Source organism: Nannobrachium achirus, assembly GCF_963921795.1.
Source record: "Nannobrachium achirus genome assembly, chromosome: 18".
Lineage (NCBI taxonomy): Eukaryota > Metazoa > Chordata > Actinopteri > Myctophiformes > Myctophidae > Nannobrachium > Nannobrachium achirus.
The window spans coordinates 56,621,937-56,639,745 of record NC_137825.1 but is presented as its reverse complement, the minus strand read 5'-3'; the positions used below and the strand labels follow the sequence as shown (position 1 = coordinate 56,639,745).

The 17,809-nt window shown below is 42.4% G+C and overlaps 1 protein-coding gene and 1 long non-coding RNA gene across 2 annotated transcripts in view; one reads left to right on the top strand and one right to left on the bottom strand.

Annotated features, from left to right (window-relative positions):
- The window catches only part of LOC308303313, a 468,570-nt gene that overhangs the window by 420,316 nt on the left and 30,445 nt on the right, over positions 1-17,809 (bottom strand). The window lies entirely within an intron of this gene.
- On the top strand, positions 3,915-16,364 carry meiob (meiosis specific with OB-fold; the record flags this gene model as incomplete). Its single annotated transcript, XM_080747122.1, has 14 exons — positions 3,915-3,995; positions 4,669-4,752; positions 5,747-5,804; positions 6,165-6,296; positions 6,499-6,571; positions 6,821-7,016; positions 8,075-8,175; positions 11,891-11,943; positions 12,152-12,247; positions 12,731-12,823; positions 13,931-14,075; positions 14,872-15,058; positions 15,437-15,523; positions 16,257-16,364. The coding sequence occupies exons 2-14, from the start codon at positions 4,693-4,695 to the stop codon at positions 16,362-16,364; spliced, it is 1,389 nt and encodes a 462-aa protein (XP_080603248.1). The 5' UTR covers positions 3,915-3,995; positions 4,669-4,692.

Sequence of the window (17,809 nt, the reverse complement as noted above, 5' to 3'; positions counted from 1 at the left end):
TCATCCCTGCACAAACAGAGTGACTTTCATTACTGAAGGCATGTTTGTCAAATCTAGAATGGAAAATATTCAGATCGTTTGAAAGGTTTACAGGGTCATCGCATTGAGGGACTGCTTTTTGTTTACTACCCATCATAGCTTTAAGTCCCCTTCAAGCATCCTTTGCATTGCCATTCCACAGTTTCTCCCTAACTTTGTCTTTATAGTCTGTTTTCCTTTTCTTAATCATGCAACTTATTTCCTTCTCTAGATCTCTCACGATTTGCTGGCCTCCCTCCAGAAATGCTATTTTCTTCTGGTGTAGGCTATGTTTGATTTTTTTTATTAACCTATGGTTTGTTATTGGGGTAAATTCTAACTTCCTTTGTTTCAATGACATTATCAAAAAAGGAATTGAGATAAATGATGACAATATCAATCAATAATTCAGGGTTATTCCAAGAGACCTGGTCACTGAGAATATTATGCCCTTTCAGTGGCATCATAGAAGAAGCAGATTTTGACTGAGTAATGTCCAGTTAAACCAGTGTGGTCCTCATATGCAAGGGTTTTGCCATAATTGTGTGTGTGTGTATGGGTAATGTCCCAATAAACAAGGGAGGTCTTCATTAACCACCTTTGTGCTAGGAAACGCCTTCTCCGCCTTTGTCCCGCCCCGTCCTCATAATCCTTAAAATGTCTGACTTCATTTGAATTTGAATATCTCGAGTTTCTTTGACAATTATTGAATCTTGAATAGACAGAAATGTTCCTGATTTTTGGGGAACCATTTTTATCTTTCTGGCATCTTTCTAGGACAACGGGAAAGGTGGGACCCCATAATGCATGAAAAAACTTGTGACGATGAAAAAGTCCTCATAAACCACCCATACCGGTATGTGTGTGTGTGTGTGTGTGTGTAAAGCCTGTATCATAGTCTGGTCCGCGGTGGAAGGCTTTACACCGCGGTGTAGTCTTTTCGAGTCTTTTTGAGTCATGAAACTACAACGTTACATCATTCCTCACGTTGGAGAGCTTTCCACCGCGAGTCCCAACACATCTCTGTTTTTACTATCAGACAGACAGGCTCTACACCCCGTTCACTGATTGGTCGACCTGAACCGGTCTAGACGGGGTAAAGGACTTCACCGTGGGCCGTGACTATGATGGCCTGCACTTATTTTCTGACTTGAGGTGGAAAGCTTTCCACCTCAAATTTGCGGTGGATAGCTCTCCACCGTACACTCTGATACAGGCTTTAGAAGAAAGATATTACAAATGCAAAACTCAAGGCGGCTTATAAAATCATCCACCCAAAAGAAAGCTGTCATAGTCTGTCATAGTCAGAAGTAATCCAGACAGAGTAGAATAGTTTTCCCGGACATATTACCGCATGAAAACATTTCATAGTAAATAGATCCAAACCAAACACCCAACCTTTAAGGATTATTCACTGTATGAGCAGAACAAAACAGACAAAAGCTGAATGAGGGTTTCCAGTTACACCTTTTGATTCCCACTCAGGTGTGTAACACATAGTATATCACATGTCAACTAACAGCTTAGTGCTATCAAAGCAACTCTGGGCATCTGGCAAACTGGGGAGTTGTCACGTTTGTCTCAGCAGCTGAACAGAGGACGGAGATGGAGACGTGGGTTTGTGGTGGAAAGACTGTTGGTTCAATCCCCTGTCCTCACTGGGAGAATGTGGAGAGGTTGGTGATACGACATAACGTTTCCAATATCAATAATATATGATGAGGATAAAAGATTGAAGGCCCACTGGTTTGAGTCTAGGCTGTAAAACTACTGTATGGTTGGGGTAGTTTAACAGGTAACCAGATCGCTCGCCCAAATGTACACCCGCCCTCATTTTCTTCTGCCAAACTCACGCCGAACACTTCATGGTGGGGCGGTTCTTTTATTCTTGGATTTGTTTTACTGAGAATGAGGTTAGAGATACGTTTAGGGTTAGGCATAGTTTAGGCAGAGTTTAAGAATAGGAGTAGGGTTAGGTTTTGGCACCGTTTTACTGAAGGTAAGGTTAAGGTTAGGAATAGGGTAGGGGTGGGCGATATGGAAAAATACAAAATCACAATATTTTTCCAAGCTGTATCACATTTTTATGGTTATTTTTCAATTTACTTCACATAAACAAGACTCTCTGTCTAAATTGAACTTTGACTGCAACTACTATCATTGATGCTGCAGCTGCACCTGTTATGATGCTATGCTATGACACGCACGCACGCACGCACGCACACACACGCTGGAGTAGGCCCAAACCATAACACTCTTTAAGTGCCTCCATCACAAAGGCCTAAAGCGATGCCTCAGGATGTGATATATTGCCGTGGAATAATCCCACCTGGCTGTCATACACACACAGGGATTTGTACTAAGACAGCTACTGAGACAAAACTGACAGATATTTGTAAAGCCAGATTCTCTGAGTGGCTCTGATAGCACTAAGCTGTTAGTAGAGATGATGATACTATTAGTTTTGAGACTGTGTTGATTTGTAACACACCTGAAGACTCAGGCTTTGACTCCACTGGAGCTCTTTGCTCAAACGTACATTGGCAGATGTTGTTTATACCCTGCTAGAAAAACCAGCACAAGACCAGCAGTAAGACCAGCACCAGCACCAGCACAAACCAGCGCATGTTGTGTTTTGGTGCTGGTCTGTGCTGGTGCTGGTGCTGGTGCTGGTTTGTGCTGGTCCCACCATCTAAACCAGCATGAACCAGCACAGACCAGCACCAGCACAAACCAGCGCTTACTGCTGGTCTGTGCTGGTGCTGGTCTGTGCTGGTCTGTGCTGGTGTGGTCAGGGACCCCCGGGGGACCCCCCTGAGAAGTGGACCAGGTCTCTTTAATTTGCTCTTTGCTCTGGTGCTTGAATCCTGTTCTGTATTTGATCATATTAGATTGTGACATAATTTTTCATTTGACATTATTCGTTTAACAGTATCTTAAGGTAGGAAGGTACTGTTTAACGAATACCAGATTGCTCACCCAAATTCACACTCACACTATTCACACTCACACTCACACTCAAAAGTAGTTGCATTGTTCATGTGAATTTAATTCATTTGGCTACTGTACATTATCCTTAGTTACAGCTGCATTTGCAGTGTGATGAATCTCAATCAAACTCTTGTGAGCTAGACCTGTGGTTCTCAAAGTGCGGTCAGGGGACACCCAGGGGTCCTTGAGGGAGTTCCAGGGGGTCCCCACCAAATGGGCCCTTGTCTGTAACTCAGAGAGTGTACAAATGAAACCAGGGTGTGAGAGTGTACAAATGTTCCATTTGCTACTGTTAATGCATGTTAAAACTGGGGGTCCTTGAAATTAAAATGGTTGAGAACCACTGCTAGAGCCATAAAGATCTTCTCTTATGGGGTTCCCTGGCAATTCTATTCAAATGGGGGGATCCGTGGGTTAATAAGTGTCAATTTGGGGGTCCTTGACATGAGAAAGTTTGAGAGCCACAGAGCTAGACCACTAAAGTGCTCATCAGCAAACGTTTCGTAAAATTGTTGATTGGCTATTTTCAGCGCGCGACGCCATCGTGCGACGAAGTATAGTTCATGCGACTGCTCGCGCAGACGCGCACTGTCAGCTGAGGAGGCAGAGGCGTCGATTGGGTATGGCAGCTGCCATACCTTGGCTACAGCTAGGGGGAAATAATAAATGTAGGCTACTTTTCATCGTGCCTGTTGCTATAAGGTATGGCGACATGACTGGAGTCTTGACTCATGTTGCCATACCTTAGCTTTTGCTGAACTGACGCCACCGTGGGGAGGGACAGTTTGGCGCGAACGGCGACCACAAAGAAAAGGACTAAAGGAGAGTCGCCATTTAACCAAATATCATAAAATACCTTTCCAAAACGAATAGTTATAAGAGTTTAAACTCTATTGATACAGAATATACCGTGTTTTATCCGAGTTATTACAACTCCATAGCCGAAAGCTTTCAAGGGGTGAGACTGCAAAGTCGTCTGAGTTCAGGTGAGACAGCTAGGTTATCGTCAGCTCTGGTCCATCGAGACGCTCTGACAGACCCGTCGGGAAATGGCTAGACTCGAGATTGTCGGCCCCTCCGAGCGCTCAACATCAGTCAAAATAAACTAAACTACTTCACTACTCACCAAACCAAAGCTAGTTTTGCGTTGTTGAAAGTCTATTCTCCGCGGTGGTAAACCTCTCAGCACCCCACATACTCTGTAAAATACATTATTTTTGTCATGAAATAAAACGCACACACCTCAGGCCACCTAGCGGCCACCGCAGATACAATGGTTCACAACCCGGAAATAAGCGGCGGTCGAGTTGGATGTACTTTATTTCATGCCAAAAATAATGTATTTTACAGAGTAGGTGGGGTGCTGAGGGGTTCACCACCGCGGAGAATATACTTTCAACAACGCAAAACTACCTTTGGTTTGGTGAGTAGTGAAACAGTTTTGTTTATTTTGACTGATGTTGAGCGCTCGGATGGGGCCAACAATCTCGAGTCTAGCCATTTCCCGACGGGTCTGTCAGAGCGTTTCCGGGAGGAGACGCGATGGACCAGAGCTAGGTAATCGTCACAGTGGCACATAAACTGTATCCTAAAATTCTCTATAGATAGGCCTACATGTTCTTCTAAAGTTAATTACGATTATGACATTTTTATCAAAAGGTTTGGGCCGAGACAACAACATAAATGGCAGGGCAGCAGCACTATGTGGCCATCTCTGAATTGCATCCCAACGCTTCACATCTGGTGAGTAGAAGGCTATTGATATTGTTCACTTCAACCTTGAAGAAACATGAAGAAACATGTGTGCACCACACACGCACGCGCACACACACACACACACACACACACACACACACACACACACACACACGCGCACGCACGCACGCACGCGCACGCACACACACACACACACACACACACACACACACTCTGACTGTAGTGTAAAGTGTAAACAGTCGAGGTAGCCTGATATGTTTTCAATTTCTAATCACAGCTGGCTTCTTCTGAAAGCTTCTACACGAGGTTACAATAGTCAGGCCTACATATTATGTTTTTTCCCCCTTCCTTTTGTTAGTTCAGGCTTAATCTAGACTAGGATGAAGACAAGTGCAGGTGTGATACCAAAGATGATTAAGTTGCAGGTGTTAACATGCTATTTAGGCCTACACCAGTGGTGGAAAAAGTAGGCTACTAAAATGTTTTACTCAAGTAAAAGTATCAATACTGGAATATAGAAATACATAGTAAATGTCTGTAATTCAAAATGTACTTCAGTACCAAAGTATTGGTATCAAAATAAACAAAAAAGTACAAAAGTAAAAGTACTCATGCAGAATGTCCCATTTCAACAGTGTTTTCAAATGTCTAAAATGTAAAAAAAGAAAAAAGAGAAAATCTTTTGAAAATATCAGCAGATCTACAAGCTCACAATGCATCGCATTGCAATGCATTGTGAGCTTGTAGAGCCGCTATTTTCAAATGGCCAAAATGTATATGGTTGAAGACAAGTGGTTAATGTATGTTTTGTATAGAATCTAAGCAGTAAGTAACTAGTAACTAAAGTTTTCAAATAAATAGTGGTAAAAGTAAAAGTATTGGAAATTGGAAATACTCAAGTACAAATACCTCAAAAGTCAAAAGTGTACTTGAGTACAGTACTAGAGTAAATGTACTTTACTTTACACCACTGCTACCCACATGGAATTCTTTGACCAAAATGTGTGCATTTGTTTTTCAGAGGATGGTTGGTGTCATCATTGGGAAAACCGACATCAGGAGTTTTCCTGACAAGAAAAGTTAAGCTTCAATTCATATTTATAGTGTAATGTTGCTAGATACCCTCTCCTCTACTAAGAAATATTCTTGAGTAGGCTACTTCAACCAATGTCTTGTACACTACCGCTCCCTACTGGCAGGAATATTAACTAACATTTATTTTAGCCAAACTAAGACCCACTTATTATCTTAATATTTTGAATGTTCTTCTTTCTGGTTCTCTCTCTTATGGCAAGTCTAAGAATTGAATTCTGTCTGTCTGTCTGTCTTTCTTTCTTTTTATTTCTTTCTTTCTTTCTTTCTTTCTTTCTTTCTTTCTTTCTTTCTTTCTTTCTTTCTTTCTTTCTGCACAAGCTACACTCACGCACGTTTATTTTCAGATATTGGTTATGACAGATTCACTTTCGGCTTCACCATCAAAGACTCACCAGACTATTTCATCAATGTGGCATCTTGGGGTAACGAGGCATACATCAACCTGCTGTCCAGTAGCTTCACTATTGGAGACTGTGGTGTGGATTCAAGAATTTCTCTATTGAAAGTGATGATTTGAAATGTTTTATTTTCATGTACAGCGGCATTTTGCATTATATATTGTTGCCATAGTTTGTTAATATAATTCATCTATCTTCTGAAGCAATATTGAGCAACATATGTCTTGCTATAGTTACTCATTCTAAATGCACAATATTGGCTCTTGCTCTCCTTTTTCAGTCATCATTGAAAATCCTCTGGTGGCCAATAAAGACCCGGAGAAAGATGAAAGATACAACCCCACAACGCCAAGGTAAGAACTGTTTGTTTATGTGCTTATAATGATATGTTCAGCACCTATGTCATCAAGCCATTGTACCCCCGATTCAACTTTCAACACTGTTTTCGCAGTGTTGAAAGTTGCTGTGTTGGTCAGAATTGTGTTCACTCTAGACTACTTGTCGACAGCTATCAAGTAGCTTGTGAAACACCTGGCATGACAGCATAATAAAAGCGCAGCTGGACTGGTGACCATGATCTACTCTATCCTCCCCTGTCTCAGCCCCTATAAGTTGTTGATGACAGAGGCCCACTCCCGGCTGTTACTGTGTGCTGACATGGACACCGTCGACAGCCTGCTGCCTTTACTAAACCTGCCGGTGAAAGACCCCAGGGACTTCTACTCTCTAGGAGACATAGTGGCCAATGGACAGAGCTTGGATGGAAACTTGATAAATATACTGGCCGCATTGAAATCGGTAGGTCAACATAATAGGAATGAGGTACTGTATATACTGTACCTAGTGAGCCATAGTTGAGCTATTAGACATCAGTCTAAAATTGGGTATAACTGGTCTAAAAGTGAAGATTCTTAGACGGCTAAGATTAGATTAGATGTTGAAACAACGTTATTGTAACGGCTATAATATTATTATAGAAGGTCTATATATAGACTTTTAAAAAACATCTAATTCAATCTAAGTTTAGCCGTCTAAAAACGTTCAGTTTTAGACCAGTTATAAACCGGTTTTAGCCAAGCCATTTAGGCGTATTTGAGATGTCTAATAGCCCGAAAAATGCTCAGTGGATATTCGATTGTGTGAAGTTTTATTGAAGTTACTATCAACTTTTAAGCATGAATGCGAGGAGCTTGTGACCAGAGGGTTGCATCTGGGTGGGGCTCAGCTAATGAAAAAGAAAGAAAGAACAAAATTCTATTAAGATAGAGTTAACATAATGGCTTTTAAAGACAGAAGTCAGGCTTTCCGGGCAGAGGCCAGATCCTGCACATAATATAATGTAGCCAGGGACATGCTGGCCATTGGGAAAAGCGGGACAACTCCCGAACGGCCGGTTCATTTCCGTCCGGTCCAGGCCGGCCATTAGGAAGAAATGTAACTGTTTGCACAAAAGTAAAAATTAAACTGTTTGCACAAAAGTAGTGAAAACAGCCGATCTACAAGCACACAACGCCTCGCGGTGCGAGGCGTTGTGCGCTTGTAGATCGGCTGTTTTCACTAGTTTATATCATTTTTTAAAATGATAAATACTTAACAAACGCTTTTGGACATACAAGTTTTCCACCCGACAACGATGAAATATAACTCATGTAATTGGCCCACTGGCTTGTCACTTTGTCCCAAATCTTTGAGTAGCAGCAGCTATCTCTCTCTATAGCGCACAATGAGGGCCTCTCCAACTGGTTTTCCCGGGCTGAATCAAGGGCCCAGCATGTCCCTGAATGTAGCTGCTCCACTTCTTTACAGGAAGGGAAGACGTGGCGATAAGAACAAATGTTTCTGTTCATTGCTTTCAGTTTGCAGAGCCCAAGCATTTCACCACCTCAGACGGACGTAAGGGTCAGAGGCTGGAGGTGAAGCTCTTTGATGATTCTGTCACTTCCTTCTCCTTAGTCTGGTGGGTAACACAAACAATGTATAGTCCAGGCGTTTCGGGCAGTATTTTGATGGAATCGTGCACTTTATGAAAGAAGCATGAAATTTGGCACAGTTAGAACATGCCATATGGAACATTTTTGGCTATAGGGGCAACGCAGATTTGTCTTGGGAAACTTGTGGGAGCCAATTAAAGTTGGGCACTCATAGACTTTACTATAGAGTAAAATAATACAAAAAATAAATATGCTTTAAGTAGCATGTGAGGGGTCAAACTAGGGGTTTTTCAGGATTCTGAATCCAATGCAAACATTTGTTTTGCAGGAAAAACATTCCTTGGGCTAAAAACGGACCCCATATAACTATGGTTTAGTGATGAGTCATCACTTTTCAAAGTTTTGTGGCGGCCGGTTCTCGGAAAGGAATGTTTTTTGTGCAAAACAAATGCTTGCATTGGATTCAGAATCCCGAAAAACACTAGTTTGACCACTCACAAGCTACTTAAAGCATATTTATTTTTTGTATTATTTTTCTGTTATAGTAAAGTCTATGAGAGCAACTTTGATTGGCTCCCACAAGTTTCCCAAGACAAATCTGCGATGCCCCTATAGCCAAAAATTGTCCATATGGGATGTTCTAACTGTGTGCCACATTTCATGCTTCTTTCATAAAGTGCACGATTTTTGCCTGAAACGCTCTGACTAGTATACCAGTTCCTGATTCAGAGGTTTTATCGATTACATTTAGTAAAGTCAGCGTTTCTCACACTTTCAAGGTCTCCCCTTAACTCTGACGGTGTATCAACGGGTTCCATTTGTACACGGTCAGAGTTACAGACTTGTATGGGTCAATTTAGACCCCCCTAAAGGAACCCACAGAGTCCCTGGAATTCACTTTGAGAAAGAGTTAACAGGGTTATCCCACGGTCATGAAATTCCTGGAAATATTTTGAAATTAGAAAAATATTTTTCCAGTACTGGAAAGGTTTTGGAATTGATCAAGGGTCCTGGAAGGTCCTTGAAAAAATAGCTATGCATTGTCTTTGGTTATTGATTTTGTTAATGCCTCTGAAATGACAAATTAAACATTGGCCAAATTGTCAAATATTAGAGGCAGAAATTGTGAAAATAGCAGAAGTTGCGAGGCGTTGTGAGCATGTAGATCTGCTATTTTCACAATAAAACCGTGTTATACAAAATTCCTCAACTCTTGTCGTCAGGGTGGCGGGGTCCCCAGTTCAGATATGATTTCGGGGTCACTGCCTGAAAAGGTTGAGAACCATGGCATACACTACCTGTCTTTGGGCATTGCGCATAGGAGTAAGTGACTCGTTATTGAGCTAAATTATTGTTATATAGTCCTGGAAATTGGGTTAAATATTCTGGAAAGGTTTTAGAAATAAATTGTTAAAAATGTGTGGGAACCCTGAGTTAAGTAATACTTTATTGATCTCTGTGGAGAAATTCATCATCTGTATTTGGCGCATCCTAACTAATAGGAGCAGGACCCACTGAGCAGTGCTGCGAGATCAGCTCCAGCTCGTGTGCCCCTAACATGCATTTTGTGCATTTATCAGTCTGGGAATTTGTCTCAGCAAGTGCAGGATTAACAAAGGACAGAACCATAATAGCCTGCTAAGATATAATGTTGAACAAGAGTATACAGTATCCATTAATAGGTACAGACAGGGGCGTCACAAGGGGTAGGAAAGTGGGACTGAGTAACCAGGGCCCAAGGTGGAGGGGCCCTAATAACTTTATCTATTGAAAAATAGCAGATATACAAGCTCACAGCGCGGCACCGAGTGCCGCGCTGCGAGCTTGTAGATCTGCTATTTTTGAAAAGTTGTGGAAATGTGTGAAAATCTTTGAATATATGTATTTTTTTAAGCGAACATTTCTAACTCAGATTTTGCTTCTGGGGGTCCCTGGAACTAAATATTTTGAGATCGGGGTCCGTGGCCAAATACATATCATCTTGGGGGTCCTTGACATAGGTTTCTTGCACACATTTTCACGATTTTTCAAAAATAGCAGATATACAAGCTCGCAGCGCGGCACTCGGTGCCGCGCTGTGAGCTTGTATATCTGCTATTTTTCAATAGTTAACATTCATGGGGCGCCCGCAGTGAATCCTTGTACCCAGGGCCCAGAATTTGGTGTGACGCCCCTGGGTACAGAAATAGACTACATGAATCAGTCTTAGAATGACTAATGACTGTTCGTTTGGAAAGGGTCGTGTTAATATTTGTTTGCTACAGTATACTCTCTCCATTTGCCATGGGATCACATTCCCATATAATAGGTGTGTCAGCATACTGCAACCTGCAGTGATGTTATCATTATTTAAATAGTGAAATTGCTGACATTGGACTTTAGATAGAGCAGGTCTAGGTCATGTCTAGACGTTGGGTGTGTGAGCATTGTAACTCCTGGTCGTGTATCTCAGTGACATCAATCTTTAAATATCGCCACATTGGATCGATTTCCCTTTAATCTTTTAGGTGTGTGAGAGTACTTACACTTAACATTACCATTATTTACAGGCTTAGTTTGGATCATTGGATCAATCTGTAGACCAGGGGTCTTCAACAGGGGGTCCGGGACCCCTAGGGGGTCCTCAGAGTTACTACAGGGGGTCCTTCAAATCTATGCGTGATAGAAACTTTTTTTTATCCTTTTTTATATAAACCACTTGAACCCTAGCGTCCATATTCTGAGAACTTTAGCAAAAAATAGCAGATCTACAAGCTCACAACGCCTTGCGCTACGAGGCGTTGTGAGCTTGTAGATCGGCTAATTTCGGCAAAGAGGTTTGGTGTAGAGGGGAAGAAAGAGCACACTAAGTACAGAGTGAAAAGTCAAGTTAATTAAGTATTGATGGTTTAAGTGGTTACATAGCTGATAACACAAATTGACATGAATCCAAAATTCACTGATGATTGTGCTGTCAAACGATGAAACTATATGAAATCCGGGGGTCCCTGCTTCATCTCGGGCACGTACCTTTTTGGCGAAGCCCGAACTGGCGAACAGGGGAAATGTCCCCTACCGTAGCGATCTGGCGAAAAAAAAGGGAAAAAAAAAACCTTCTGCATATTTTTCGTCTTTTTCGTTTAATCCTTCTGGACAGGGCGTTTATCGTGCGCTTGCCCAGGCCTTACGGCCTGGGCATAAATATAACGATTGCATTCACCACGGCTTCGTAACTCGCGCGGCGCTCCGCCGGCCGCGCAGCCCTGGCCCAAGGTCCGCTGGCCTTCGCGCCGCTTGCAGTGTCGTGGACAACCGAGCGGCTCCGCCTGGAGCTGCGGCGTCATTTACAATAACGCCACGGGCAACAGGCGAGACCAATGCGCAAGCACTCAATAACTACGAAAAATGCCTTAAAACAGAGCCATGTTTAAGACAATAAAACGATGACTGTTTTTTCGCCAGATCGCTACGGTAGGGGACATTTCCCCTGTTCGCCAGTTCGGGCTTCGCCAGATAGGGACTTTCCCTTCATCTCTCTCTCAGCTAAGGGGTCCTTGGCCTGAAAACGTTGAAGACCCCTGCTGTAGAGAGACCCCCTTTGGATTGGTTTCCACTAGACTTAAGACTACTGTTGCGTCCGGTCTATTTTGGTGACACTAAGCTTAAAGTTCAGCTGCCCGAACCCCTGTTCTCCACATGTGTTTGATTTTCACCGTGTTCTTTCCCCCCGGAGTGACTCCTTGACCTTTGTATCACACACAGCTGGGACAGAGAAGCCATTCAGCTCATACAGACGCTGATACCGAGGGAGACGGGTAGGTTAACAGAGCCTTTCATGCTCCCTCAGTCACAAAGTGAATTTTAAGTTAACCTGGATTCATTTCTTTCTGTCGTGTCTTATTAAGATGGCAATCTCTTTTCAAAAAGAGCAACAGGGAAATAGAAATTTGATATAGATTTTCTTTTGTGTGTTTATGTTTAAGATAACTCACATTCATGCTCCCTTTCCCCTTTACTCAAAAGTCCTGTTCATAGCAGATGCTAAGATTGGGTTTGACAGCTTTCGCAGCTGCATGGCAGCAACCGTTAGCTGCAAAACCATCGTCACCGTCAATCCCGGTAAGAGACCAATACAGATCTACTAACACATAAGATGTACTGTACAGTAGTTAAAGGGTCCCTATATATGGTCATGATATTTTTGGAAATATTTCTAAGTTAGAAAAAACATTTTCCAGTCCAGTAAAAGGTTTGGAATTTATCAAGGGTCCTGGAAAAATATTTGACTATGCATATTTTTGGCTATTGATTTTTTTAATAAAAGATATTTTCCAAAACATGTATAACATTACACAAAATATGTAACATACTGTAAGTCGTTCTTTGCCGAACGGGCTGCGTTATTGCAGCCCAATGCGTACCCGACGTGACAAAAATAACAGATCTACAAGCTCACAACATGCTGCAGCCTGATCCTATGCCTTACGGGTGGTGCAGCAAAAAAGAAAAAAAAAAAATATATATATTTCAGTGTTTTCTTTTTATCTAAATACATTTAAAAAAGTATTCATCACTTTTAACCATTTCCTAACCTGGTTTCAGACACCAAAGAGGCCAGCCTGCTGTTTACCTACGCTAAAAATGCGTCAGAGTCCGGGGCTTTGGATGAAGATGACAAGCCAGAAGATGTGCCTTGTAGGTTATAATAAACACTCATTTAAATTACACTGACGACCGTAAGGCCACACAGAGGGTGGTCATAACAGCGTGGCACATCTCAGCACCGGAACTGAGCTGTCAGCCACGCAAGACCTCTATAGACTGATTTCTCAGAGCGGCAACCATTAACTGCGGTGTCAAGCGGCACCTATGTGTGTGTGTGTGGCTGTGTGCCGACACTACAGCTACTGTACATGGCAGAGCTCTGAAAACGGTCTATACCCAGAAGAGCAGGTGGTTCCCAGTAATAATGGATAGTTCCTTGTCTTCCCCCTGCTACCTTCTGGCAAACAGAACCTGAGTATCAGGTCCCGATTTAGCAAGCTCATGGATAGTTTCTAACCACATGTCATAAGATTTGAACTTAGAAAGGTGACTCTGTATGTACTATGTACTACTATGTACTATGTACTATGTACTATGTATGTGCATGTGACAAATCCTTGACTACAGGGACTTGCTGGGCCCCTGATTCAGCCCGGGAAAAAGAATTGGAGAGGCCCTCATTGCGCGCTATAGAGAGAGATATAGTAGCTGCTGCTACTCAAAGATTTGCCATTTCAGATCATGACAAGTGACAAGCCAGTGGGCCAATTACATGAGTTATATTTCGTCGTTGTCGGGTGGAAACCTTGTATGTCCAAAACCGTTTGTTTTGTATTTATCATTTAAAAAATGATTTAAACTAATGAAAACAGCAGATCTACAAGCACACAACGCCTCGCACCGCGAGGCGTTGTGTGCTTGTAGATCGGCTGTTTTCACTACTTTTGTGCAAACAGTTTAATTTTTACTTTTGTGCAAACAGTTACATTTTTTCCTAATGGACGGCCTGGACCGGCCGGGAATGAACCGGCCGTTCGGGAGTTGTCCCGCTTTTCCCAATGGCCAGCACGTCCCTGCTTGACTACAACTTTTAGCCTGTATAGACTTGAGTATTTGACTGCTACAAAGGCATCAGACACTGTCTCTATTCTCTCCCCAGTGGATTCTATCAGTGACGTGTACACAGTGAGTCTCTATTCTCTCCCCAGTGGATTCTATCAGTGACGTGTACACAGTGAGTCTCTATTCTCTCCCCAGTGGATTCTATTAGTGACGTGTACACAGTGAGTCAGCTGAAGCAGAGAGCCCAGGAGAACTCTGATGCTTCCTTTGGCATCACATACAGCTTCATCTCCAAGATGAACCTGGACTCTTCTGTCTCCAAAGTCATAAGGACTAGGTGGTAAGATTATCCATATTAAGTGAAAGGCTGGAGGCCTTTTCTTTCCCTTATCCGTACATCCATCAAAAACAACATTGATTACTCAATGCAGTCTGTTTGTTACTTTGGCTGTAAGCATTGTGCATTGCCCTTGACCGCGAGGAGCTCAATCGGCTGAGGTTTTGGACAAGGTTGACCCCCCCCCCCCTAGGCTCGCGATGCAGAAGGGAGAGGGAGAGTGGGAGACCTCTTGTGTCAAGCGTGTCTCCCCTGAAAGCACAGTGGTAGCGGGCGACATGAAAATAAAAAAGAATAAACACTTCTTTGGTATTTCCCCCCCTTTTTTCCTGCATAGTACTGCGTTTTATTCGTCTGTCATTCTATGTTAAATTCACTTCTCTGCGGAAAGCAGTGGTAGCCAAGCGGGCAATTTGTAAATAAAAAAATAAACTCTTCTTTGGTATTTTCCCCCTTTTTTTACCTGCAAAGTAGGCCTACTGCGTTTCATTTGTCTGTCATTCTATGTTAAATGCGCGTCTCCCCAGAAAGCACAGTGGAAGTGGGCGACATGTAAATGTTGGTATTTTATAAAAATGTTGCTACACTCAATGTTCCCTGCCATGAAGGGAGCGTAGCCAAAAGCTCCCAAGCCGCGAGGGGGCGTCAACCTTGTCCAAAAACCTCAGACGATTGAGCTCCTCGCCCCCTTGACCCAAGTTTGGGTGCCGAACCACAGTTAGTCTGAGAGAGTGGACAGAGGTTAGCGATAGACAAAATTGTTGTGTCATTTCATTAATTTGAACGAATTGACTTCCAGCTCCAGGTGTAAATACCATGTGAACGAGGAGACGCAGAGCTGCAGTAACTCCATGTGTCCAGGAAGGGAGCAGCCCCTGTCTGTCACCACAGGGTTCGACATGATGGTGGACATCACGGACCACACTGGCACCCTCCACGCCTGCGCCCTCAAAAGCCCTGTTGCTGACAAGACACTTGGCTGCACTGTCAGTGAACATCTGATAGGAGTGATTGCTCTGTCTGTCTCTCTCTCTATATGTATACAGTATATACCCACACACGCATATCGTCGTTGTCGGGTGGAAACCTCGTTTGTCAAAGACCGTTCGTTTTGTATTTATTATTTTTAAAATGAATTAAACTAGTGAAAACAGCAGATCTACACGCACACAACGCCTCGCTCCGCGAGGCGTTGTGTGCTTGTAGGTCGGCTGTTTTCACTACTCTTGTGCGACAGCCTTGTTATGATGAAGCAGGGCTTTACTTGGTGAAAAAAGTACACATTTGAAACTTGGAGATACAAGGTTTCTGCCCGACAGTGACGATATGGTCTTTTGTTTTGCAACCTTTTTTTTCTGTTTCAGCCTGAGGAGTTTGCTGGTTTGACAGATGAGCAGCAGACTGCACTGAAATGGCAGTTTCTTTTGGAGAGATGCAAAATATATGTGAAGGTGGGTACATCTACTCTGCTCTCTTTCTGTTCTTCGGTGTCTGATTGCTAGAATAAATGTACATTTAACTAAATGCATAATTACCGTAATTATACTTTTTGCGCTCTACTGCCGTATGTTGTCACAAGAAATATATCATAAGTTAAACAAATATAATTTTAGGCCTAGAATTATTGAATGCTTTAACCAGTGAAAAATAGCAGATATACAAGCTCACAGCGCGGCACCGAGTGCCGCGCTGCGAGCTTGTAGATCTGCTATTTTTGAAACAGTCGTGAATATATGTATTTTCAAAGTGAACGTTTGTAACTAAAATTTTGCTTCTGGGGGGTCCCTGGAACTAAATATTTTGAAATGGGGGTCTGTGGCCAAATACATATCATTTTGGGGGTCCTTCACATGAAAAGGTCTGAGAACCACTGACATAGTAGTCTCTCAAGAACAGACTAACTGAGCTCCAGTTAAGTGAAAAGGACCTTTTCTTTGACGATGGCTGGCCAGATTGCTGACAAAGAAACATGAGTTTTTCAAAAAACCTTAGAAGGATTCAAAAGACACTTATAGAAAATTCTAATTTTCAAGATCTTTCAAAAATAGCAGATCTACAAGCTCGCAGTGCGGCACTCGGTGCCGTGCTGTGAGCTTGTATATCTGCTGTTTTTCAATAGTTAAAGCATAAAATATCAATACACCATAATCTGTTCCCGTTCTAAATGGGTTACATCTTTTCTAGATCCTCCCGTCTAGCAAGATGAGGACAGGAGTGGCAGCGACAGTTCTGTCCTGCTCAATGGCTGACCCTGGTGAAGTGAAACTACACATGTCTGCTCTGCTGCAATAGTCGCGCAAGTGAGGCAGCCTTCATCGAAAACAGGCAGACCCAAGAATCCTCACCTGCTGCAACAGGGAGATCGTTTTTTCCCCAAACTGTTTTTGACAGTGTTCTAATTGTTAAGATGCTCTGACTGGCAAAGGGCGTAGTATTTGTTGGTTATCTTTGCATGTGAATTTAATAGTTGTAATGTTTGGGAATTTGTTTGCATTATTTATTTACTGTTCAAGTATTTATTAAATAAAAAGGTTGTGATCCTTTGTGAATATATATTTGTTATGATTATACAGTATTATTTATTTATCTGTATTTAATGCAATAGTCCCCCCCCCCCCCCCCCCCCACATTCCATTATTTCGCTGTATTTATTCAATAAAGTTGTGTTCTTGATTTGTTCAAATTGAGTATGTGTGTGTTAAATCTGTTAAAGCTTATTCATTTTTTCCGTCCTTATCGAAGTGAGTGCTTCAATGTTTTTCAGCCCAAGGACCCTTTAGTGGAGACTGGAGAGACAAAGCGAGACTATTGCACAAAACTGTGTTGCATATCAGTGGTTCTCAAACGTTTTAATTTGAAGGACCCCAAAGTTTAGGTATGTGTTAGAACATGGACCCCCAATAACTGAGAGTACACATGGAACCAAATGGACCCATGTGTACACTCTCAAAGTTACAGACCTGTCCATTTGGTTCATAACTATCAATCATGTAGCTGGGAACCCACTTTGAAAACCACTGGCATATTAAACTGGTCCTCAGTTGCCATTTGATGATGATCATTATTAGTTTCTTTGTTTTAGTAAGCTTTTCCATGCAACTCGATGAGACACTTTCAAAGATATCTCATCAAATTTAGCAGTGGTCAGTCAGTTGGCCTAACAATGGACAACTATAGTGATCACTGGCGTCTAGTGTATGCGTCTAGCGTGGAAATATTCCATGTTTTTCTGCATATGGGTTTTCCCCAAGTGATGCTATATTTCACAGCAGCACCATCAACAGACACCATCAACAGATATTAAAATTGCAATGTTTTTATTGGTTTTGTTTTACAAATTATCTTCTTTATCTGTTAATAACACTAGCCCTTACCCGTTCAAAGATATGAGCTCCGAAATGATGTGCAGTGTGTGGGTTATGGGATGTGCACTGTGCACACAGTATATGAGGGATGGAAAGTAACTTTAACTGGTGCTTGCATGCTAATATGTAGGAGCATCAATGTTAGAAATACCCGTTCCATTTAACGGCTACAGAGATACTGTGTACCGATCTGCATGATTTTTGGACAACATCTGTAACAGGGCCAGAACCCCCCCCCCCCCCGCCCGCCTGCCTGCACACACACGCACACACAGACATTCGCAAAATTATAGTATAGATGTTGGATTCATGTTGTACATGCCCACTCAGACAAAAAAGATTCCCATCACAATAATTTGGCAGCCACCCTGC